Genomic DNA, 26,208 nt, shown 5'->3' with positions numbered 1-26,208 from the left:
TTGAATACTCCAACAATGATGCAGCATTTTGTGGGAGAGAAATTATTCAAATTCTGACATAACTTGTTGCATAAGAAAAAGTGAAGCGCATTTGAATCTAACGTCAACGTTTGGTCACATCCCGTTTTGTGGTGGCAACGAACATGGATTCGGATCAATTCACCACTTGCCCCTTATGCGATTCATGTCTACCCTTATCTCAACTCACTGGGTATGTCTCTGTTCTGTGTATAATGCACATTCACATTCATTCGTTTCCTTTTGTTCGCCATTTGAATATGATTCTGCAAAAGCAGGCACGTCAATTTTCATTTTTGGGAACTCCAGCATGATTTTGACCTGCCCACAATAATTCAACGCTCTCCCAATGTTGATTCATCCCCTCAATCTCTTCCGGTAACACCTCCTTTGTTGCTGCTTTTAAGAGGTTTTCTTTGTCAGTGATTTTGAATGTAAATGTTTCAGGTGGGCTTAATTTTGATTTGTTGAATATGAGCACTAGCTATTTTCTATGCAACAATCTCCGTTGAGGAAAATATCAATGGTTATATTAAATTATTAGATACGTTATTATTTTTGAACTTAATCTATATTTTTTCTTTTATAATTACCCATTTATATGTATACTGAATAGTCCATGTGTTAATTTATATTTTTTCTATTATAATTACTCATTTATATGTATACTGAATAGTTCATGTGGGGTTGGTGGGAGGAAAATAGAGATAGAAGAAAAAAGAAGAGGTAGACAGAGAAAGTGGTACAAATAAGAGTAAATGAGGTAGAATGAGATCGAAGAGACATGTATAAGCTATTCAATATGTTCTGTACATTATCTTATGTCATGTTTTGCAGAGAGAGCAAGCAAGCACTGTTTCACTGTCTGGAGCAAAGTATTCGCGTGGTGGTGAGACTAGTAGCGAGAACGGGGAGTGCAAAGTGAATGACAGAATCTCTTGCTTGATTGTTTCTCAGACAAGGTGTGAATTTCACAAAGTTGAAGCGGGTTTGATGACATTGTTCAAAAATTGTTTAGAGTCTGAAATTGGAAATTCAATTAGCATTTTGTCGGGTTATGTTGATCATTTCCAGTGCCTTGAATCTGAGGATGCCGGATGGGGTTGTGGGTGGCGTAACATTCAAATGCTTAGTTCTCACTTGCTAGTGCAAAGACCTGAAGCAAGGAAAGCTTTGTTTGGTGGTTCGGGATTTGTTCCTGATATCTTGTCGCTGCAAAGGTGGCTCGAGATTGCTTGGGAGAAGGGTTTTGATCCGCTTGGATCAGCTCAATTCAATCATGCTATTTTTAGTTCTAAAAAATGGATAGGAACTACTGAATGTGCAGCTCTATTGCGTTCCTTTGGTCTTAGGGCAAGAGTAGTGGATTTTGGTCCTAAGGAATCCCAATCCATTCCAGGTTCTAGCGCTGACAATGCCAGGAATGAAACAAGTGTTCATTTGGTAAAAAAGAAAGATAAAGGGGGCAGGGGTTATCAAGTTCTCATGGATTTTGTGTGGAATTACTTTTTGGATGAAAACTCAATCCAATTTGGCCAAAAACATGTTGTGATCAGTGAGAAAACGTGAGTGAGGGCGCATTTTAGATACAATTTTTAAACCACACTAATAATTTTGTTTCGTAAATGTTTTTGATTTTGGAATGCTTTCTTGGATAGGCCTTTATACTTCCAACATGACGGTCACTCAAGAACAATTGTTGGAATTCAAGTCAATCATCAACAAAAAAGACATCTGCAATATAATCTCCTAATTTTGGACCCTGCTCAAGTAATTTATTTTCATTGCTAGCTTCATATCTTGTTATTCATAATTAGAATATAGATTTTTTGGGTTAATTTGCATATCTTATAAATGCCTTTCTGCCTCTATCGTTCTGAAGAAATTAAAGGGAAAAAGTATAGGATGTAATGAAATTTGACCGACAATTCAAAATTCATGCTAGATACACAAGGAAGCCGGAGTTCTTATTTTCATTCTTTTTGTCATGGAAAATAAGTGGATAAGAAAGTAAGAATAACAGAGAAAATCCAAGGCAGAGAAAGTTGTGAAATGCAAATATATTTCTTGAATTCAGTTTATTTTCTTATAGTATGTAAATTCAGTTAGAATAGAAAAATAATGGAAGAACTTGATTCTTCATTCTTTGCTTTATTGGCTTCTTCTCTTAATATGTTTATAATTACTATTACTAAATTGCAGATAAAAAAAGAAAAAAAAAAACTAATCTTTCCTAGAATTTTTCCCTCCCTTTGTATTGTTTCCTTGACAACTATTCCCCAACTTGTTGAAAGAAAATAGTACATTTTTTATTGACACTAAGGCCAAATTACATAGCAAAGTGTATCATCATTCTTAGGACATGCATATGATAATTCTGACACGTATCTATCCTTTCTCTGGTTGTATTATCTCGAACAATATGAGCTGTATAAGACAAGTCATTTATTTTTTAACTAGTTGGAAGTATTTTGTTTTGTTCTCTGATTAACACACGCACACACACATTAAAATGGATGTTTGAAAAATGCATGCTGTTTAATGATCATGCTCGATTTCTGGTTCAAGTTGTGATTTTACCATTATAGAGTACAGCCGCTCTTGAAAGATCCCTCAGGCAGAAAGTTGGGTGGGAGGAACTCATAAAAAGGGGAATGCATACACTAAAGAAGCCACAGTACCAGGTCTTACTTATTTTGACAACAAATTATAATTGCATTGCACCAATTCATGATTAGGATTGATGGTCTTGTTCTATTTCAGTTGTGTTATGTTGACCCTGGAATCGCTAGTGTGGGGGAGGTAGAAAAGCTGAAAACAATTGATAGCATCTTCCTTGAATTTTAAACAAGCCGACAAAGCACTTTCTACATCCAGGTCGTGTCTTCCAGTTCAGGTCATTAGATTATTTTTCTTGGCACTTATTCTGACTATAATTTTATTGCACTGGAGAAGAAATTGAAGAAAACCTTGGTTTTCTGAATTGATACAACAGGCTCTTTTCTTAGTTACAGAGTAAGGATCTGTACAAAAATGTCAAGTATAAACCTACGAAGTTTCTTCGAAGCTCTGTAACCTGAACATCCTTGAATAAAGTCCTGACTCTACTGTTATTAGGGTCGAGTGGGAACCCATCTGTACAACTTTACCTTTGTCCATGACAATTATAGTATCTGAGTTTATCACTGTGGAAAGCCTATGAGCTACTGTTATCTGGGTGGTCCTTGAACGCAATCCACGGTCTTCCTTCAGATGTATTGCGTTTAAGGCATTTACTATAATTCCTTCAGACTCAGCATCAAGAGCACTTGTTGCTTCGTCAAGGAGTAAAATTGCAGGCTTCTTTAGTATTGTTCTGGCAATGGCTATTCTTTGCTTTTGACCTCCGGAAAGCTGGCAACCTTTCTCTCCAACAACAGTGCTATATCCATTTGGTAAATTACTTACAAATTCATGTATGTTTGCTTCTTTAGCAGCCTCCACTATTTCACTTTCCGAAGCCCCATTATTGCCATAGCAAATGTTGTCTCTGATTGAGCAATTAAAAAGCAGTGGTTCTTGTTGTACTAGTCCTATTTGTGTCCTTAACCATCTTAGATTATATTTCCCTATGTCTTTTCCATCAATTAACACCTTTCCTCCCTGTGGATCATAAAATCGTAGTAAAAGGGCCAAAACAGAGGATTTTCCAGCTCCACTTGGTCCTACAAAAGCCACCTTCAATCCAGCTTCAATTTGTAAACTGAAATTATCAAGAACGGTGACTTCGGGTCTTGAAGGGTAGTTAAATTTTACATTTTCAAATTCTACATTTCCTTGGATCCTCTCTGGTTGTGAATCATCTGGTGTGTCTGGTTCAATTTCAGTTTTACGATCAAGGGTTTTGAATGCTGGGGTCAGTATATTGATAGCCGAGATGACAGTTGGGATCAGCGTGTATAATTCTGTGATAGAAGGAACTGTGAGAGAAAAAATTTGGTATGACCTTATTCCATTTTCAAAGCTGGCTTGACGTCTGTCAACCAGAATTGTTGTGTACCACAGAGCAACAGCATGTGCAATGTTCCATAAGCAAAGGGAGAAGCCTTGAATGATCCCATATTTGATACTTTCTTTCCTATACTTTTTCTTTGGAATTTCTAGGGATGTTTTGGCTTTCCTCAATACTTGTTCTTCATGACAAAATGAGGCAATAGTCCTTATGTTGGTTGTAGACTCGGATGCAAGAGCAACAAGCTCAGAATGTGCTGCAGAGTAGTCACCAGAAAATCCTTTGGCAGACTTGGCTTGAATAAGACCACCTATGAAGTGGCAGGGCATCACAGACCAAGCTACCAAACTCATTCTCCAGTTGACAACCATGCTGACAACTGTTGCTATCAGTATGGAGGAAACACATTGCAGGATTACAGACATTCGATCAGCAATGATTACTTTGACCATGGCAGTGTCACTGATAACGCGTGAAGTCAATGAACCAACAGTATTCTCTGATTTGTCAAACCAACCTACTTCATTACGTAGCAGACCTGTAAAAGTTATAATAATTATTGACTGATATTTGTCAAATCATTCTGGAATTTTATGCATGTGATGTATCATGTAGGATTTTGAGCCCTTGCCTCAGTTTTTTTTTCCAGGAAAGAGAAATGAGGTTCATTTATGAAAATTCTAATAGGGGATATCTGATACCTGAATACAGAGCACGTCTGAGATTTGCCATGGCCTTTTCTCCAACCACTCCAAAGAAGTAATGCTGGACGGTGTGGCTGAATAATGAAAGCATCCCTACTGCAGTGAAGATGGCTGAATAAAGTCCAACTTTCGTTTTTGCATCTTCCTTAAAGTATGCTACTCCTATGGTGATGATGAAAAACCCAAAAAATGGCTTTGAGATACCAGAGAAAGCTGCTGCAATTGAGCCAATAGAAACCTTCACTAGCTCCCTCTTTCTAAGACGAAACCAAATTCTGAAAAATATGTTTCTTTTTCCGCTGTCCATTTTGTTGTGTTCCTTTAGCACAGAGTGCTCGTTAATATTCTTTTGGACCTCTCCCTGCACTTCTACTGGTGGTCTAGTTTCAGTAGGAAAATCTTCTTGGCGGGCACTTTTAGTCTTTGAAATCGTAGCTCTATCCAGTTAACATTTAAAGCCTATTAGAGTGCTTCTTTCTTACTCTTTGATTCACAGTATATGTAAAAAATGTACATTATATTGTCAATTACCTGGGTTCAGCAACTAGTTCAAGGTTCTGCATGCTAAATAATGTACTATAGAATCTGCTTGTGTCTAACAAACTCTGATGTGTTCCTGTCTCCGCAACTTGTCCATTCTCGACTACAACAATGATATCTGCATTTACAACTGTTGAGAGCCTGTGTGCGATCAATATGACAGTCCTTCCCTGCGTAGCTGTCTCAAGTGCTTCTTGAACCAGCTTTTCAGACTCTGAATCGAGGGCGCTAGTGGCTTCATCAAGCAAAAGGATAGGAGGATTTTTAAGAATGGCTCTGGCTATTGCAATTCTCTGTTTTTGGCCTCCTGATAATTGGACGCCCCTTTCTCCAACCTGGCAATCATCACAGCTGACATATGAGCCCATAAATGTTATGAGGGGAAGGAATATATGTTGCAGAAGACATGTTGGGTTGACTCCCGTTTGTGCATCGACTTATGCAGAAGATATCATGAGTGCATCAACTTATCCCCATCTACAATAGGCCAGCTTAAAACCGGGCAGGTTGGATTGACTCCCGTTTGTTTTGTGGCTTGGAGAGACCATGCCACTTATTTTATGGTGGGTTAGGTTAGAAGATCATCTCATGTTATTGCGATTCTCTTATGAAGCTTTTTGTAGATAGTAAAATTAATATTAAAAGAGTCTATTTATGAAGAACTGAAGTTAAATTGGTTTATTTTTATTTGATAATGATATGTTGGAAGTGGATGATTGGTGGATTTGTGTTTGGACAGTGAAGATGTAGTCTAATCTGCCAAGCCCCATAATTGGAGGAATTTCGATCTAAATCAACTTTTGCTACCTTATTGTCCTCTTTTCTTCCTTATTACAAGTCAAATGGCGTTAAATAGAAAAAAGGAACAGAATATGTTTAATATATGCAAATGATGTAAATTAATACAATGAAAGGAAGATCAAACAAGAGATAATCAAGCTACAAGAATGATATACTAGATTTAATAACTTACCTCGGTCAGGTACTGATTAGGCAGCTGAGATATGAAAGAGTGTGCATTTGACATTACAGCTGCCTTCTGAATCTCTTGATCATCTGCGTCCATTTTCCCCACTTTCAAGTTATCCTCGATGGTGCCTGCAAAGAGTGATGGCTCTTGGGAAACGGCCCCTATGTTTCGTCGAAGGAACTTCAGATTAAGATCCTTGATATTCTGACCATCAATAAAGATAACTCCTGGAATATTTCAACAAAGTCAGGCTTGCAACATTCATTTGTGTTGGGTTCCTTTGACGGTAACAAGAAAAAACAAAAGAAGGAAACCAAACAACTCGAGTGTGGCAGAAGGTTATGACACTATATTAGATTATCCCTTATATATAGGGCTGGGCAAAAATAACTTAACTATACTAAACTATAGTTAACTGTACTATTTTATACTAAAAAAACTAATCTATTTTAACTAAAAACTAATTATACTATTGTCTAGTTCAGTTTAGAAAAACTGAACTTATTATATTTCTAGTGCAGTTAACTAAAAACTGAACTATGTTTAGTGAGTTCCTATCACTTCTACCTTCATTTTGTTCTAAAACTGTAAGTTAGATGAATAACTCTATGAAAAACTCAACCTAGTTACGTGTAGTATTAATCTTATCTCACTTTTAAATACTTATTTTTTCATTTTTTTATTTCTTATGCTATGTTTAATTATATTTTAATTTGATTTCTTTTACATTTTTAATTTTTATTTATATTTTTAATATTTTTTATATTATTTGATATTTATTTATACTATTAAATTTTTTTAAAAATATATGTTCGAAATATTTTTATAACATTTTATATTTATTTTTGTATATATTTTATGATATTTGTATCTATTATTTGTATGTTATGTTTTACGGTTAAATATTATTTATTATGTATTTATTTATGGTTTTTTTATACTTTTGAATTTATTTCTTAAAGTTTTATTAATTTTTAATTTTTTTAATATTTGATATTTTTCAATTTGAAATTTTATTTATTTTTTTCGTATTTTGTAATTTGTTTAAATAGTTTTTGTTTATTTCAAAATTTACATTTGTTTGTTTTTTTTAATCTCTAATTACTTATTGATAGGGCTGGGCATGATTAACTAAATTATACTAAACTATGGATTATCTATACTATTTTGCACTATAAAAACTAAACTACTTTTTATAAAAACTGAATTATATATATATCTCTAATTACTTTTTACGTCACTTTTATATATATATATATAATAAAATCTAAATTATATATATATATATATATATGTATATATATATATATATAAATGTTCTTTTTCAAGTCTCTTAAAAAGTTAACTATTATTATAATAATTATTAAAATAAAATGATATTATTAAATTTATACTAAAATAATTATATATTTTAAAAAAACTAAATTTTATTATATTGTAATTATATTTCAAAAACTCGTAATTATTTTTATAACTTAATAAAATTAACTATAATTGTAAAAATAAAAAGATAAAAGTACTTATGTAAATAATTATAAAATATAATATTATATATATATATATATATATATATATATATATATATATATATGAGAATTCAGAAAAAGGTGAGAAGAGAAGAAATATGAGAGTTTTTATATTAAACTAGATAATTGTCAAAATAAAAATATTTCGAATAACGCAAAACAGAGATAAACAGAAATATTTTTTAGAGATTAAGTTTTTAATCTATATAAAATAATATATAAACAAATTTATATTATTAAATTAAACTATATTTAATATGAGAATCAAATTTTAGACATTTTATATTTTTAAATTAATAATAAATAGTAATGATAAATAATTATAGTTATTAATTTAATTTTAATAATATGATAAAATAGTACCAATAATATTTCATTAATTTTTTTAAATTTTTTATTATAATTATTTACTAATTCTAATTATATAGATTTATAATTTAATTTTTTTAAATGCTGTGATGTTATTGAATATTAATTTATTTGTTTGTAATTATTAAAAAAAAATCAAATTGAACTAATTCTTTTAACTCTATCGATGATTAGCCATTGACAGTTGTACTAGTGCAAAACCACATTTATTTATTAGAAAAAGGTGCATTGTAGTTAACTGAATTGTTTTGTAGTTAACTGAACTAAAAAATAGTTTAGTTCAGTTTTATTGAACTATTTTCTAGTGCAGTTCAGTTTTTTTAAACTATTTTATAGTTAATTGTAATAGATTTATAGTGCAGTGCAAATAGTGCAGTTTGTCCACCCCTACTTATATAAACGTAGAACTAAGAAAATAAAATAACAGAAATTATTGAGATAGTTAGAATAAAAGAGATAGTGGAAGATTATTTAAACTGACCTCTTGAGGGATCATAAAATCTGTTAACCAGGGAAATAACAGTGCTCTTTCCACAGCCACTGCTACCAACCAATGCTACTGTTTTTCCAGCTGGAATGGACAAGGACAGTCCTTGAAGGATTGGTTTGTCTGGGCGTGATGGGTAGGAAAAGTGAACATCTTGAAAATCAATGTCACCTTTGATTCTGCTAGGCATCTTCCCTTCTGATTCATTACTTATCATAGGCTTTCTTTGGATCACTTGGAAAACTTCATATCCTGCAGCTTTTGCCTGATTGAATACTTGCATGTCTGGTGCTGCATAAGTGAGTGATCTGCAATACACAAGGAGTGTTCAGTTCTAGCACTTCATCAATACTTACTAATAATTTTCTCCATTCTAAACAAGCCTGAAGGTAGTTTCTTTCTTCCTTACATGGCACCAAAGAGAATACTCATCACTGCAGCTATTATGTCTCCTCCTGTTGCTCTTCCTGCTCTGACCACAACAGCTCCAACCCATACAATGAAAGCCCAAGAACAGAAACTCACTGTTTGCAACATCCCTGTTCCAACTCCTTTCACAAGTGCCTCCCCTTTGCTTATAATATATTGCTTATCCATGTTCTCTGTAAAGGATTTGATTTCGGAGCTCTCTCCAACAAAAGCATAAACTGTTTTTATTTGTGATATTGTCTGCAATATCCACATCAGAGCTTGTTCAAACAAAATTGTATTAACTTATGTAAATGTGAATTATGTGTGCATATATACCTGCTCTATCATAGATGTAGCTTCAGAATGGAAAAGCATTTTGGTGGTTGATATGTTGTTCATTTTCTTGGTGTAAGTTGCCCCAATTATAAGAATAAGTGGGACAACCACTAAACATAAAAGCGCCACTTCCCAACAGCATATTGCAGCAATCACAATTCCAGCAAAGAAAGTTGCACAGCTAGAGGTGAAGTGACCCAACTGATAGAAATAAATTCAGTTATTATACTCAGGTCTTCAAGAAAAAAAAAACTCAAGAAATTTTTTTAGTATTAATTATTTTAAACGGGAAAGAAAACAATGTCTCAAAAAGTTTAAAAAATAAAATTTTAAATAAAATTATAATAAAAAAAACTCATTATTAGGTTTACTTTAAGTTTTTCAGGAGAAAGGTGAAAAGCTGTGAGCAGTATTGGTTTTCTGACCTTCTCACCAATGGCATCTTGTATGACACTCATGTGGTTGCTTATTCCACTGATGACTTTCCCAGTTGTTAGCTCTGTATCAAAAGCTCCTATCTCTTGGTTAAGAACTGCTCTCAGATATGCTAATCTTAGCCGCAATAACTGTCTTTCACTTGCATACATCCAACAACCAATTTCTGCGCATGTTTCAACGTCTCAGGATTATGATTCATGATGTTTGCTTATGAAAAATAAAACCACTATATATGCATGTCATGCCTTCTGGTCAACCATGCTTTGTTTTGGTTTTATAAGTAATAAAATAGTATAATATGTAAATATATATATATATATATATATATATAATATATAGAATATGATCATTTTTGCCCTGACTTATTTAGAGCACCGATTAAATAGAAACAACCTATTTCATAAAATAATAATTATATTTAAAAGGAAAATAAAAATTATTATAGTAAAAATATTGAAAAAAGTATTTTATTGAAATAATTACATACATATATTATAATTTGTATATTAAATTATAGTATCTAAAATTAAAATTAATTTCAAAATGGCCTAAATTTTAAAAATATATTTTCTTAAAAGAGGCTGAAATGTCTTGTTTTTTAACATATAAGATTAGATCATATCAAATTTGCATTATATTTAAAAAATAAGCTAAATCGGATCAATCTAAATTTATTAGGTAGACCATCTGGTTTGATAGTTTTCATGTGAAAAATACATTTCTTGCAAATATAGTTTACAATTTCTAGAAAAATAGTTTTTGACGTTTTAGATCGTATATGGCATACTTTGTTCCAATTATAGCCGTTAAGATATGTCCTAATATCTGGTCAATAAATTCAGACGTATGTTATAGAATAAAATGTAAACATTTAATTGGCTGGTGTTAAATAAAAAATAAACTATTTTATGTTTCCAAAAACAATAAAAGAAAACTAATTTTATAGTAGTGTTTTTTAAAAAAATAATTATACTTTTAAAAGTAATATCTCTTTTTACTTTTCAAAAAGAAAAATCAGAATTTTAAGTTCCTTTGTTTTTACTACTTTAACTTTTCATTGTTTAAATTTCAGTTTTAGTGTCTCAATCTTCATTACCACCAATTAACACAAAACTTCCCACTGTCTAAAAAATGAATTTTTGAAAGGACGTCGGTACTTTATTTCAAAATTTCATTTATATTTATTAGTATTGATTAAATATTTTATTAATAAAAGGAACAGTGAGATCAGTATATAAGAAAAGTTGAGTGTGAAAATACAAATTTCCTTTTTGAAAGGTGTTTCATGAAAGACTTTCTAAATTTAACAGAAAAAAAAACAGCCTAAACTTACCTTAATTTTTTTTTTCATTAAAATAAGAATTATGATGTACTCTTTAAAACAAGGAAAATTGGCAAATTTAAAGGATAAAAGAAAATAAACATCACATAATTGTCTACGTAGAAGAAACCTAAATAGTGGCTAAATAATTGACACATACTCTAAAAATATTATAATTATAAAAAAAAAATAAGTTTTATATTTGTAAAAAAATAATAAAAAATAATGTAAAAAAATATAAAATATTTGTGTTTGTGAAAGTATATTGTTATTCTGGGATAAGGAAGAAAAGATAAACTTTACCAAGTACCCCAGCAGGAAATGTGGCTATGGCCATATACCAGACAATATGGAACAATCTGAACATAACAAGAAGAAACACACTATCAGTTTATTCAGCTCAAATAACAACACTCTCTTTTCTTCATATATATGAAAAACAGCAACCTTTTTAAGAGCCTTAACCATGGCATCTATGTCTTCAATATTGTTTCCGAAAGCATCAAGAGCTTTTCCCAACAACAGATACCCCACAGGAAGTGCCATGCCATGCACAATGGAACCAACACTTCCCAAACCCATCAGAATCCAATCCACCATGTCAGCATAGCTCAACAGTTTCAAGAATGCCAGACTCTTAACCTCCTTCTTCTTCTTATGCTCATCATCACCAACACTTTCCACCATTTGTACTACCTTGGGAGTCATCAATGGAAACACTAATATCACTGCATCAACTTTTTACATACTGATGATATATATACACTCACGTAATCTATTTATTTAATCTGCATGTGTGCACCATATTTTTTATTCAAATATGCAAGATACGGATATGATATAGAATATGCCCTAGTGAGGTCACTGTAACCTTGCACGAAAACAGCAATATCATGTCTTTGTCATTGGCTAAATTCGATGTTCACAATGGTGCTGACGATTTGATATATGTTCGACAGAAACTGACATGCACTAAGTCACCATAGCGATGTTCCTACAATTGTTTTCTTATTCAAACTCTTCTCATAAGAAGGATATATATTCTTGTTAGGTAAAGTGATTCAGCAAACTCTTCTCTCTCGTTTCTCTTTCTTTATTTCTTTCCTTTTGTTTCTTTCCTTTTGTAAATGGAACTTTTCAGCCACATCCTTCTTCATTCGTGAATGTATTATGCTTTATAGGATGTAATCTAACTATAAGAAAAATTAATGTACATTCGAAGATGTCTAGGATTTTCACTTAATTTTTTTTTTCTGGATATGGTAAAATACACTTGATTCCTGAAGATGGAGACATATTATATATCAAATAATAGTGAGTGTCAAACTTAGTAACATGATAAAGAGAAATTGTAAAAAATGTTATTTTTTATTCAACTTTTAAATCAAGTGATATGTTATTGTGATAATCTTTTTTTTACATAATTTAAATTTGTACTTACTTAATCTAATGATAGCTTTTGAACATGTATTATGTATATTTTAAATGGCGTGTAATACATTAAAATAGTGTCAAGATAACTCACTTTTAATTTTTTTAATTTTATAAACTAACTATACGTGAGTGAGAAGGTTTAAATTTGTTTTCAAGCATCTGAAATGTAATTAAGTTTTGTTTTTTAGTTTTATCAAATATTATTTTTCTCTTTTTCGTTAATAAAATATTAATGTCAATAATGATTTAGCATGTCATATAATCCTTAATAAATGATTTGGTTCCCCAAGATAGTAATCATGTACATGTCATTTTTTGTTTTTTTTTTTATATAATTGCATATGAAGAGAAATAAACAAAATTCACAAGAGGATTGAATAATAAAGAAGTTTGAAATGGGAATAATAACCAGAGAATGGATCAATGAAGACGATGGAGTGAGATGTATCGAGAGAACACACAGATGAAATCATGAAGACATTTTGGCAGAGCATTAAATCTCAGGATGAGAATGAGAATGTGAGGGGAAGAAGATATAAAAAAAATGAGGAGAAAACAACTTGAATATAAATATTTAGTTAAATTTAAAATAATAAAAATTTTATGACGGTTAAAAATATTAACAAAAATAAAATTCTTTTTAGCAATTTATTAAACTGATATAACACAATGACTAATAAAAAATATGTTTTTTTAGTGTCTATGTATATAACATATTTGACACCGCTACTATATAAAATTTTAATATATATATATATATATATATATATATATATATATATATATATATATAACTTAACTCTCTTAATTTTATACAACTTTTAACTTATAATTAGGATACATAAAACAGCTAATGAACTTCAATAAGTTATAGAATTTGTTGGGTTATAGAAACATTTGTTGACTCGTTAGATTGCATGACAGTTATAAATGTTGACAGAGCATGCCATAAAATTATTGATGTTAGTAATATTGTTAAATTACTTAGCCTTTATTGTACCAATATGAAAAAACAAAATTTAAATCAAACATGTTTGTAAATATCCAACAGTATTTTAACAGAGAGAAAAACAGATTAAATAAAACCTCGAAACTTACTCTCCCTAAAACCTAAAAGTGTAACACAAATTCATCTTTTTTTTTTATCAGCAATAAGTAATGCTTATTACGTACCCAAAGATTTGACTCGGAAATATCACCCTCGCTTATGGACTTGTTTATTCAAAACACAAGTTCCATCTTCCCCGGTTTAATTATTGGTTTAAAATAGTGAAATATTATATTTAACTTCGTATAATATGTTTCATATTTAAAAAAAAGACTTTGAAAATTCAGTGAATTTTTTAAATTAGTGAAAGCGTATTGGTTTTATTTTTTAAATAATTATAGCTTATACATCAATACGCTTCGGTTATTATTATTTTAAAAATTAAATTTTGTATCTTAGTGTCAGAGGTATCACTACAAAAATATTGAATCTGAAAAATAAATTTTTCACGATTACAAAAATCACTGGAAAAAACAATGTCACTAACTGTTATCGGAGGTGTCACTAACTGTTATCGGCGGGTTTTCTATAAACTGCCGTAATTTTGAGAGTTTTGATAAAACTGCCGTAATTTTGAGAGTTTTGATAAAACGGCCGCTATTTTCAGAGTTATAAAACTACTGCGATTTTCGGAAATTTTGATTAAACCGCAGTTATTTTCAGAGTTTTAATAAAATCGTCGGTATTTTAAGAAGGTTGCAAAAATTGCTGGAACTAACTGCGGTGCAAAACCGTTCAGAATGCAAAATAATTTTTTTTTTGTTATATTTATAATTTATTTGATTATGATGAAAATGCTTTATATATGAAAAACAATCAAATAATTGGATACAAAAATTAAATATTATAAACTAATAGTAAACATGCTTTAATACAACAAATTGTTCAGCATGAAAAAATAATATTATTCAATGTTAAATATTAAAGAAAAAAGACATCATTGTACATTGGTAAAAAGAACTACTTCCAGCAAAATTCCAACCCATTTGGTTACTGCACCATGTTGAAGACTTCAAGCCCCCTTTGATCCACGTTCTATCACTCCAAAACCAGCCTTCCAAACCAAAAGTTTTTTATGTAAAACTTTTTAAATTAAAAATATTTTTTAACCAAACTAAATAATGCATATGTAGTTAATAATGGAACCTAAAAATAATTTTTTAATCATTAATAATTATTTAAGTTTAAAAATAGTAATTAAGAAGATAAAATTAAAAATTAAAAATGTATATTTCTTTGTATATCTTTATAATATAAATATATAATTATATATGAAATTTTATTTTTAATATTAAAAAACGACTGCGTTTGATACAAGAGAGGAGAGGGAAAGAAAGAAAACAGAAGCCAAGAAGAGGTTGTTTGTTAATACCACATCGTAAATTTCAGACTTACTCTCTGCCTCCCTGCAATTCCCATCCAGCACTTTTCTGTTATTCACCTTGCTCTGCTACTACCACCGCGGCCGCTCAGTCAACCACCACCGGAGCCACAACTCTCTCCGAAAACCACGCGCCTCCCGCCACAGCGCCAAGCCCTCGCCTCTGCCTTCTCTGTTATTCACCTTGCACTTGTACTCTCAATTCCCTTTATGTTTCCATCGCGCCGCTCCCACACGGACAGCCATCCCCGGAACTACAAATGCCTCTCAACTCACGCCACACAGGCAAACCCTCGTAGCACCCTGCAATACTCACCGTCTCTTCTATTCTCACATCTCTTTCTTTCTTTTCTGTTTCCCTAAATTAAAGTATCTCTCTTACTCAACATGCCACCTCACAAATTCACCTTTTTTATTTTCATTCTAAATTCTTGTTTTTTACACGTAATGTTGTAGCTTTGGTGTTTAGCCACGGAAGGGTCTACGTCTATTACCTTATTCTAGAAACCAACTTTTGGCTTTAGTGTTCTTTTACTTCTGCTTGCAGATTCTGATCATAACCGAGTGAAACCTATGCGTTCGATTTCAATTGAGTCCAACATTTCCTGAATATTCTGAAACATCAAAACACCCTTCCGGACATGGCTGATAATATAGTTACCTCTGCCAAATCTTCTACTCCTTCGCCGAACCCTATTCGGATAATCTGCCACGTGTATGTTCTTCTTCAACTTATTATAAGTTTTCTTCTACATATATGTTTTTTTATCATTATACTAAGATGAAGATCAAGAAGCGTTTTTTGCTGTTTTTTTAATTTATTTTCCGATTCTTACTTTGTTTGGAAACACGCTTAGTTCTATCAGTTGATATTTGTGTGCATAAAAATTATAATTTTCAGTTCTAGTTTATTCTGCAGGTTGAATATGACTAGATATTTTCAATTTCTTTTAGATCAAGCTGTCCTCATTTATTCCATTTCATACTGCAACAGATGCCAGAAGCAGTTTTCTCAGTACACGTGTCCTCGATGCAATTCGCGATACTGCTCCCTCCAATGTTACAAAGTATGTACAGTAGTTGTCTGTAAGTTTATTTGAGCTGGTTAAGTAAGAGTTTGAATTCATTCTTTGCATAGAAGCTGCATGTGTGTAACCTTACATCATTGATTAAGTTTTAGATTCCCATAATTTTATGCGCACTAGCATGGTAATTCTCAATAGCTAAAGAATATATATGACAGATTACTTTTGAATTTGGAGCAGAATATTTTCTGCATGGCAGTAGTATGCATATTCCAGTTTAGGTGCAAGTTGTCTTAATATTTTTTTGAGATTTACAACTTTTACAGACATTCAGAGGATAAATGTTACTTCTGTTTACCATTTTTATTCTCCCCTTATGCTTTTGTATCTCTGTATCTCCTTTTGCATTTATTGTGCCTGCTTTACTATGGTGAGTGTTCTGACTATTCTGAGAACGCTTTATTTTAGAAATCTGTTATGCTTTTATTGGGTTTAAATGATTTTGCAAATTGGATGCTACTACATACTTTCTCTATAGATACGTTGAGTCTTGATCCTTGTTTGTTTGCAAACTGTTGTGAATTTTGACAGTCTCATAGTCTCCGTTGCACTGAATCTTTCATGAAAGAAAATGTAGTTCAAGAGCTTCAGCAAATGCAGCCTGATGAAAAGACCAAAAACAAGATGTTGGACATACTGAAAAGATTTCATTCAGAAGAGGAAATGGATGAGGATTGTAAGTCATCCATATTTTCCCCTTGCTTTTAGATGTTCCAGAGTTTATTTGTTGCAGTTTTTCTTGTTTGATATCTATCTTTGCATGGAAGCTTACTCTTGTTTTTATTTATTTCTTGAAGCGTATTCATATATTTTTTGTTTTATGTTGTAATTACATATAAACAGCAGCCTAGATTTATCCCGATAGATACAGGGTAAGCTTCAATTAAAGCCATTGGGATCTTTTGAAAATTAATTTTCAGTGGAACATGTGACTGAACGAAATTTTTCCCTGAAAGATTAAGTTCGTGTCATGTTTGTCCTGGAGACTCGGCTTAGATAGAGAATCCCTCTTGAGGTGCTTAAGAGATGTTAATGCAAGCACTTTAGTCCAGGCAGTAAGAATGCTTTACCTGAATTTAGAGATGGCCAAAAATCAGTGAGTTTTATCTCAGCTGGTGTGTGTGTGTCTACAAGTATAAGTTTATCTCATAAAGAGGAAGGTTACAACCTATGCCCCTTAATCTAAAGCTAGGTACACCATAAAATCAACTTTTATAAAAGCTGTTCAGGAAAATAATACCACATAATTTAATAATCTCCCTTAAGCTGGAGCATATAAATTGTAAGCACTAAAATTGAAACATATAAACTGAATTGTAGACTCTTTTAAAGATATAGTTAGAATGTTTGCAAGTTGGTCATTAGTGTTGATGAATCCAGTACTAAGTTCCTTGGACAACAATTTCTCCATGACAAATGACAATCAATTTTCATGTGTTTATTTCACTCATAAAACACTAGATTGGAGGCAATATGGTTTCATTTTCCTAACTTCGCAGAATTTCCACTCTAGAAGTATTAGCTTAATTCACACAAGTTCATAGGTGGCCAAAGTCAGATCTGTGTTTAGCTTCTGCATTGGATCAGGCAACAACACTTTATTTCTTGTTCTTCTAAGAAATAATATTCCCTCCAATGATTACACAATATCCTATGGTGAACCTCTTGACAATGAGAGAATCAACCTAATCAGCATCACAATACACTCAGATTTGAGTATTTTTCACTGTCCTCATACAATAATCCTTTTCCTGTAACTTCTTTATTATATCTGAGAATGCAAATCACAACACTGTCATGATAAAGATCAGGACCATGTATAATTATTAAGTTTTTGTTGGCATCCTACAATGAGTCAGCCACAAGGGATCTTTTCAGTTCTTCTACAGCAGCTCGACCTTTTCCTACATATGAGAGCATAATATGATTGGTCTGTTTACGGGAGGCTGCTCTTAGAGTTGTATCAAGGAAACGATTATCATTAGCAAAGATATATTGGGCCATTTCCAAAATAAAGAGAATGTCTTGAAGGATTTGAGTATTTCTAACACATTGGGCTCAATTGATTACCATAAAACAACACATAGATAGAAGTCAAGCTTTGTCCCTAAGTTTATCTTGAGTGAAAATAGTTCTAGCTTTCATCTCCAAATGGTCATGGTATCTGTTAGAATTATTGGTTATTGTGTATGAGTTATGTGTGTATGAGTTGTGTTCAAGTGTGTTCCAACTAAGAGTGAGTTGGAAAGGAGTGTGGTTAGTTACTTTGTTTTCTATAAATGTAAGTGTAGAGGTGTTTAAGCCCTCAAGAGAGAACATATTTTTATCTCAAGTTGGTATCAGAGCAGGATCCTGCTCTGGTTTCTGTCCTAAAGTGGTCCACCAGCATTGTCATTGTTGTTTGCATCTGTCCGGTGCCCATTGCCGCCGTCTGCAGTTGTCTTGCCATTGTCTGCAGCTGTCAACTGCAGTTTGAAGCTCTTTAACTTGGTTCTCTGCCATCTCGCATCTGTCCGCCACCGTCCGCCGCTGTCCGCCTTCACTGTTCCGTCCGGCGACCACTGGATCTGGTTCGCCTCTTCATGCAACGACCAACCCCACAGGTGTCGACGTTTGATTCTTCTCCACGCTCCGCCACGCGCCGCTTCTTTGTGCGCTCTGCGAACAGGTGCGTGCAACTCACGTGCCACCCTCTGGCCGCCGGAAAGTCACCGCGACACCTCCATAGCCGTCGCCTAGACCTCCTCTCTCTGCTCTGCCCCTCAAAACCCTGCTTCAGTGAGGTCCAGAAGCTCCCCTTGAAGAAAACCCTAAGAAACCCCTAGGGTTTTCTAGTTCCTCTCGGTTTTCTGGCTCCTTTCTGGTTCCTCTCCTATTTTTATCAACAATGGCGTCTGGAAGTGTTCTTTCTTTCTCTGGAAGTCCCTCAATTACTTCCGAAAAGCTAAATGGAAATAATTACCTCTCTTGGTCTGCTGCCATGGAAATGTGGTTTCTCGGTCAAGGACATTATGACCACCTTGAGCAGGATGGAAGCCAAGTACCTTCTGAAAAAGCTGAACAATGGAAACATGCAGATTTCCAATTGTGTGCCCTATTGTGGCAATCTGTGGAACCCCGACCTTTGATATCTATTAGAGCCTTCAAAACATGTCACTCTTTTTGGAAGAAAGCTCAAAGCATTTATGCTAATGATATTCAATGTCTCTATGATACAGCAAACAAGCTTGCATGTCTCAAAATGACAGACCATGATATGGTCTCCTTCATGACTGAAGCCCAAGCAGCTGTGGAAGAGTTAAGAATGTTCTTGGAAGTGGAATCTTCGGAAGACATCAAGAAGAAGCTTGACAAGTATTATATGGTGATGATCCTCTGAGCTTTACACCCTGATTTGAATCATATCAGAGATCAACTTCTGACAAGTCATGAGGTCCCTTCCTTGGAAGCCTTGACCACACGTCTTCTTCGTGTTCCAGTGCCTCAATATCAGGAAGCTCCTGAAACAATGGAACCATCTGTCATGGTTGCTACGCGGGGAAGAGGAGGACGGGGCACTAGAGGAGAGGACGTAGAGGTAGGAGACGTCTACAGTACACTTATTGTAAGAAGATGGGTCACACCCAAGAAAACTGCTACTCCTTGCATGGTTTTCCTTCAAAAACAGCCAATATCTCTAAGGCTGAAACTCCCACTTCCAACTCCAAGTTCACTGAGGAAGAGTATCAAGAGTATCTGCGATTAAAGTCTAACAGCTTAGCGCAATCATCTCAATCCCCAAGTACATCCACAGCTTGCATTTCTCAATCCATGGAAGGTCAAAATTCATGAGTAATTGACTCGGGTGCTTCTGATCACATCTCTGGTAATACCTCATTGTTCTCAACCCTTTCCCTCCAAGAAAAACCCCATTTCATTACTCTTGCAAATGGCTCTAAAACTTGTTCAAAGGGAGTCGATCAAGTCTCCCTGTCTCCCTCTCTAACTCTGAAATTTGTTCTTTTTGTCCCTAATTGTCCATTCAATTTAATTTCCTTAAGTCAGTTAACCAAAATGTTACATTGTTCAATAACTTTCAATTCAAAATCTTTTGTTATACAGGAGCATGGCTCGGGGAGACAGATTGGAGAAGGATATGAAGCTGCAGGTTTATACCATTTTGGATCTCGTCCACGGGTATCATGTGTTGCAGCTCTTCCCCCTAAAGTGTTACATGACCGATTTGACCACCCTTACTTGTCAAAGTTAAAAAAGATGTGTCCTGAACTTAGTGGTCTTCAGACTTTAGAATGTGAGTCTTGTCAACTAGGAAAACATGTTAGATCCGTCTTTCCTAAAAAGTCTCAATCAATGAGTAATTCTAGTTTTTCTATTATTCATTATGATGTCTGGGGACCTAGTCGCGTCTCTTCTTTCGTTTTAGGTACTTTGTTACCTTTATTGATGAGTATTCTAGATGTACTTGGGTTTATCTAATGAAAGTTCGCTCTGAATTGTTACCCATCTTCACATCCTTTTTGAATGAAATCAAGAACCAATTTGGTCAAGTGATTAAAATCTTAAGAAGTGATAATGCTAAAGAGTATTTCTCATCCAATTTTTCTGCAATCCTTAGCTCCCATGGTATTTTGCATCAGTCCACTTGTCCTTATACACCCCAGCAAAATGATATAGCCGAAAGAAAAAATAGACACTTAGTTGAAACTGCTCGTACCCTTTTGCTTGGTGCCCATATACATGTCCATCACTGGGGGATGTCATCTTAACCGCCTGTTTTCTTATTAATAGGATGCCCTCCTCTCTCAATAATAAAGTCCCTTTCTCCATTCTCTTTCCCAATGATCCTCTCTTTCACACCCCTCCTCGGGTTTTTGGTTGTGTATGTTTTGTTCACGACATGTCTCCGGGGCTAGACAAGCTCTCCGCTCGTGCGATCAAATGTGTCTTTTTGGGCTATTCTCGGCTTCAAGAAGAGTACCAGTGTTACTCTCCTGAAACCAAGAAGTACTACATGTCTGCCAATGTTACATTCTTTGAACAAACACCTTTCTTCTCTCCATATGTTCGAGATGTCCATATCCTCCAACAGGTCCTTCCTCTTCTAGTAGTTGAGTCCAATATCTCTAATGTCAATGTCAATCCAAGTCATGCTCAAGGTCCTCCCGAACCTTCCTCTCGACATATTGATATCTTCCAACATAGTACCCCGATGGGTAGTCCTCTTCTAGAAAATGGTGGATCTCCTCCTTCAGATTCTTCTCCCTCATCGCCTCCTGCCACGCCTCCTGGTGAAGATGATTCTGGTTGGCCCATTGCTCTCAGAAAAGGTACTCGTTCCACTCGAAACCCTCATCCCATTTATAATTTTCTTAGCTATCACAGATTGTCGCCCTCCTTTTATCCTCAATGTCCTCTGTGATTATACCCAAAAATGTGAAAGAAGCACTTGATCATCCTGGATGGCGACAAGCCATGATTGTTGAAATGACCACAGTAATACTTGGGAGCTTGTGCCACTTCCCCCGGGCAAAAAGGCTGTTGGTTGTCGATGGGCCTTTGCAATTAAAGTTGGCCCTAATGGTGACATTAATCGGCTCAAAGCCCAGCTAGTTGCAAAAGGGTACACTCAGGTGTATGGCCTTGATTATTGTGACACATTTTCTCCCGTGGTCAAGATGACTACCATTCGTCTGTTCTTTGCAATAGCAGCAATTCGTCATTGGCCACTTCATCAATTGGATATCAAGAATACCTTTCTCCATGGTGATCTTGAGGAGGAAGTTTATATGGAGCAACCTCCTAGGTTTGTTGCTCAGGGGAGTCTGGTATGGTTTGCAAATTGCACTGATCTCTATATGGGCTCAAGCAATCACCACGTGCTTGGTTTGGAAAATTCTGCTCCATTGTTCAGAAATTTGGGCTAAAACGCAGTGAAGCAGATCATTCAGTCTTTTATTATCACTCGTTTCTCAGGAAATGTGTTTACTTAATTGTATATGTTGATGATATCGTTATTACAAAGAATGATACTGCTGGAATATCTCAATTGAAGGAGTACTTGTGTAGACATTTCCAAACCAAGGATCTTGGAAGCCTCAAATACTTCTTAGGCATTGAAGTAGCTCAGTCAAAAGATGGAGTTGTAATCTCCCAAAGGAAGTATGCTCTGGATATTTTGCAAGAAACAGACATGATTGATTGTAGACCGGTTGAGAGTCCCATGGACCCAAATCAAAAATTAACAACAGAAGGTGAGTTATTCTCCGACCCGGAGAGATATAGGAGGCTAGTTGGAAAACTAATCTATCTCACTATTACAAGGCCAGATCTATCTTTTGTTGTTGGGGTGGTTGGTCAATTCATGCAAGCTCCATGTGTTGGCCATTGGAATGCTATCATTTGCATTCTAAGGTATCTGAAAAAAGCTCCCAGGCAATGGCTGTTATATGAAGAAAAAGGAAGCCTTCAAGTATCAGGATATTGTGATGTCGATTGGACAGGTTCTCCTATTGATAGACGATCTACTATTGGATATTGTGTTTTCCTTGGAGGAAACATTATCTCATGGAAAAGTAAGAAACAAAATGTAGTGGCTCGATCAACAACGGAAGCTGAATATAGGGCAATGACGTCACTAACATGTGAACTTATATGGGTGAAACAGTTCCTTCAAGAGCTTAGCTATTGTGACATCCAGAGTATGAAGATGTATTGTGATAACCAAGCTGCTCTTCACATTGCATCAAATCCAGTGTTTCACGAGAGGACTAAGCATATAGAAATTGATTGTCATTTTGTCCGATAAAGTTATTGTCAAAAGAAATATGTACCGAGTTTGTTAGATCAAATGACCAACTCGCAGATATGTTGACTAAGTCATTAAGGGAACCTCGGATCGAGTTTATTTGTTCCAAGTTTGGTACATACAATCTGTATGCTCCAGCTTGAGGGGGAATGTTAGAATTATTGGTTATTGTGTATGAGTTATGTGTGTATGAGTTGTGTTCAAGTTGTTCCAACTAACAGTGAGTTGGAAAGAAGTGTAGTTAGTTACTTTGTTTTCTATAAATGTAAGTGTAGAGGTGTTTAAGCCCTCAAGAGAGAACATATTTTTATCTCAAGTGTATCCCTGAATTGAGAAATACAACTCTATTGAAGCAACCAAGATAAGTAATTCTTCCAATTGAGTTTTGTAGTTGCATTAGTAAGAGTACCATAAAATGAAAAAAACATGACCAGCTCCTATCAACTTGAACTTAGAGATAGCAAACAATCACAGGGTTTCAACTCAACTGATGTATATGTATATATTAAAAAGATGAGTACTAGTATATCTCAAAGAGGAAGGCTACAGCCTATGCTCCCTAACCTAAAGCTAGATACACCAAAAAACGGCTTTTATAAAAGTACAACAAAACAGTTACAGCTTTATCTGACTGAATGGACAAGGATGATTTTTTTCAGATGAATACTTGTTGGAAAGCTCCACTGATGGATCTAATTTCTTGCTACATAGTCCTTCTTTATTCAATTCTCTCTTTGACCAGCCCTTTTTTCTCTTGGCCTTCCTTGAAGACTAAACATGAATCATGGGAAGTTCTTTGGCACCCAACCAATTGGCCAGGACATAATTGATGTTACTGGTTGTTGTAATCAGCTGTATTAGTCTGAGATGCAGTCAATTGAAGATACTTCAAAATTGGTTGGAAGGTGGATCTTCTGCAATTATTTAACCTGAAGAGTTTTTTGGCAATGATTATCCAACTTTATCCTGGATGCGTTTATTCCTGTTCTTATGTTTGTGTACTGTCTTTTTATTGGTAAAATATTGCTAGAAGAGATGGTTTAGAATATGTCTGTGAACTATTCTTCGTTATGTTCTAAAATTTCATATAATTACTAGAGTAGATGAATTTACCTTTTGCTTCCTACACGTGACTGATTGCTCAAATTCATTAATAGAGATCAGAAAATATCAAAATGTTGACTTTTGATTGCTTGTTAGAGAAGAGTAATTAATTGTCATAACCTATTGAAATTTTATTGCCTAATTGGAGGAATTTGTTTTCTCTCTAAAATATATATTAAGTAATTTTTATTAAGAAAAAAACCCAATAATAGTTAGGGATGAAAAGAATCTTCAATAGTGGAGTCTTGCTGCCTCTTTATCTATAGAAGATAGAATGAGACAATTGACTAGGAAAAGAAGGAACAACTGTATAGAGAGGGTTAGAATTCCGCAAGTCGCTAAGGAAACAGGAAGATGCTGATCTATTATCCCGTTGCTACCGAGGTCACCTGCTATGTAGCCAAAACATCAGAAAAGGAAAGAAACAAGAACGTGCAAAATTGATGGACAGTCTATGGAGCATTCAGTTAGTAGGATTCTATAATTAATGAAGCTCAGACTGGCTAGTCATCTACTGAACGTGAATAAATTATAAAAAGTGCACTCTTATTATTTTTTGTTGATTGCTTTAGAAGATCTGTTAGATGTAGTAATTAATTCATGAGCTATCTTTTCTACTGCTTGAGAAGGGAGCTAAATTTGTACCCTTATTTCCTTAGCTTTTGCAGATTCAACTTTATCCGAGCAGACAATGGAAAAACTTTTGTCTGGTAAGTTCCTATTTAATGCTGCTTATTATCTGCTGTAACTTGAACGTGTATTCTAATTGCTCCGTCTGTAGCAGTTAAACTGATTTATGTCCATGTCATCATAATGTAAGGCTGATATATTTTCATATTCTTACAGGACAAGAAATCAGCTTTGATGATTTATCTCTTGAAGAAAAGAAACAGTTTCATAGAGCAATTGCTTATGGGGAATTGAGCAAGATGATTAAACCATGGGATCCATGGTGGTCAAAGCCTTCTGCCAGAAAAATCCGTCTCAGTAGTGAAGGAACTCAGCTCGTTCAACTACTTCCTGAGAAGGAATTGCCAGATGATATTGGAGGTGAAGAATTCGGCGAAGTTCCTACCGGTCCTGAAACCCCGCTTCCTCCTCTAAGCAGTCTTAGTTCTAGGGAGCCATCACCCCTTTTGACTGTTCACCTAGTTGATATTCTATACAGCTACTGTTTCACCCTTCGTCTCTACAATGGAGATTGGAGGTCAGATGCCCTTGGGTCTGTCACAGTTGTATTGAGTCTGTCCTCGGTGTTGGGTCAAGGTGCTCAGCCAGAGACAGTGCTAGAAGCCCTTTCTCATTTCTTGGAGCAGGTATGCTGTCCAGCTTACAGACACGTGGGAGGATTGCAATTTGGTTTGAGTGTCATTGATGATGTAATCAGTCTACTTAGTTTGGGAACTTCTGCTTTGGTGTGTGCCCTTTGTGATATGCATCGGTTGATTCAAGAAGGGGAAAAAGAGGCCAGATCAGAAAGGCCAAGAAAGTCACGGAGGGATGGGATTCGAAGGGCTATAAAGCTAGCAGAAAGGAAGATATATTTCATCATGTGTTGGGTTCATGAGCAGCCAGAGGAAGCCTGGTCTTCTTTAGCTGCCATTGTAAGAGCAGAAAAGACATCAGCCATGGAATTTCAGTCGAGCAATAAAGCTGAAAAATTGAACAATAAAGCCGAGGCCAAAGGCAAACGTTTAATTGAGGAGATTTAATGATTTTCGTTCTCTCTTTGTAAGATTAATCTTTTATATTATGATAATTACGGGCTTCAATGATTTTCCTATTCCAAATCAAATGGGTTAATTGAAACCTGTCTTGTCCAGTTCCAGATGCTGGGACAGCTGAATTATTCTTTGAAGGCAATGATGACTTATGTAAAATGAGGTTAATCTAGTACTATGACAAGGGAGGAATCCAATGGTTAAATACTTTGAAATAATGTTCATCAACACTTCTAGAAAGCAAATCAAATAGCTGAGGGTGATTATAGAAATTTTTCTGTATCTGCTTGCGCCTCTCACTCGATAGAAAGAGCATGTATAGGGGAAATGAGAAACATTGCCTTCATAACATTAGAATCGAATCTAGTAGGATGAATTTAGTGTTGAAGAGTATAAATGTTTTTTTATAGGTTTTAATTCAAATGTTATTGGACCCTTTGTCTCTTTCATGAAGTGAATTTAGTGTTGAAGAGTATAAATGTTTTTGATAGGTTTTAATTCAAATGTTATTGGACCCTT

At 34.3% G+C, this 26,208-nt stretch overlaps 3 protein-coding genes and 1 long non-coding RNA gene across 9 annotated transcripts; 2 read left to right on the top strand and 2 right to left on the bottom strand.

Annotated features, from left to right (window-relative positions):
* Positions 1-80: 80 nt before the first annotated feature.
* LOC124837099 (ubiquitin carboxyl-terminal hydrolase mug105-like) lies at positions 81-4,369 on the top strand. 3 transcript variants are annotated; one of them, XM_088109394.1, is made up of 7 exons: positions 81-211; positions 297-396; positions 856-1,583; positions 1,677-1,788; positions 2,607-2,702; positions 2,782-2,914; positions 4,233-4,369. In XM_088109394.1, the coding sequence occupies exons 1-6, from the start codon at positions 144-146 to the stop codon at positions 2,863-2,865; spliced, it is 1,188 nt and encodes a 395-aa protein (XP_087965520.1). In that variant the 5' UTR covers positions 81-143; the 3' UTR covers positions 2,866-2,914; positions 4,233-4,369. The 3 variants fall into 3 exon arrangements, with proteins under 3 accessions (XP_087965520.1, XP_087965519.1, XP_087965518.1); XM_088109393.1 differs by lacking the exon at positions 4,233-4,369 and adding an exon at positions 3,885-4,011; XM_088109392.1 differs by lacking the exon at positions 4,233-4,369 and adding an exon at positions 3,014-3,149.
* LOC148201501 (ABC transporter B family member 19-like) lies at positions 2,974-8,903 on the bottom strand. Its single transcript, XM_088109395.1, has 5 exons — positions 8,600-8,903; positions 6,227-6,450; positions 5,245-5,588; positions 4,711-5,150; positions 2,974-4,547 (listed from the first exon to the last, which is right to left on the bottom strand). Exons 1-5 carry the CDS (start codon positions 8,886-8,888, stop codon positions 3,067-3,069), a joined length of 2,778 nt encoding a protein of 925 aa, XP_087965521.1. The 5' UTR covers positions 8,889-8,903; the 3' UTR covers positions 2,974-3,066.
* A 5,519-nt stretch (positions 8,904-14,422) lies between these two features.
* LOC148201500 (uncharacterized) lies at positions 14,423-15,127 on the bottom strand. Its single transcript, XR_015784956.1, has 2 exons — positions 14,989-15,127; positions 14,423-14,647 (listed from the first exon to the last, which is right to left on the bottom strand). It is a non-coding gene; the product is annotated as an uncharacterized LOC148201500 (long non-coding RNA).
* On the top strand, positions 14,839-25,848 carry LOC148201499 (uncharacterized). 4 transcript variants are annotated; one of them, XM_088109381.1, is made up of 6 exons: positions 14,851-15,291; positions 15,522-15,689; positions 15,969-16,041; positions 16,591-16,735; positions 24,628-24,678; positions 24,815-25,848. In XM_088109381.1, the coding sequence occupies exons 2-6, from the start codon at positions 15,616-15,618 to the stop codon at positions 25,678-25,680; spliced, it is 1,209 nt and encodes a 402-aa protein (XP_087965507.1). In that variant the 5' UTR covers positions 14,851-15,291; positions 15,522-15,615; the 3' UTR covers positions 25,681-25,848. The 4 variants fall into 4 exon arrangements, with proteins under 4 accessions (XP_087965508.1, XP_087965507.1, XP_087965505.1 ...); XM_088109380.1 differs by having other exon boundaries at positions 14,853-15,259; XM_088109382.1 differs by having other exon boundaries at positions 14,839-15,689; positions 24,637-24,678.
* The last annotated feature ends 360 nt before the right edge of the window (positions 25,849-26,208 follow it).

Source organism: Vigna umbellata, chromosome 3 (genome assembly GCF_029865625.1).
Source record: "Vigna umbellata cultivar VRB3 chromosome 3, Vumbellata_1.0, whole genome shotgun sequence".
Lineage (NCBI taxonomy): Eukaryota > Viridiplantae > Streptophyta > Magnoliopsida > Fabales > Fabaceae > Vigna > Vigna umbellata.
Note: the sequence above shows the minus strand (reverse complement) of the source record. Positions and strands in the feature narration are given on the sequence as shown.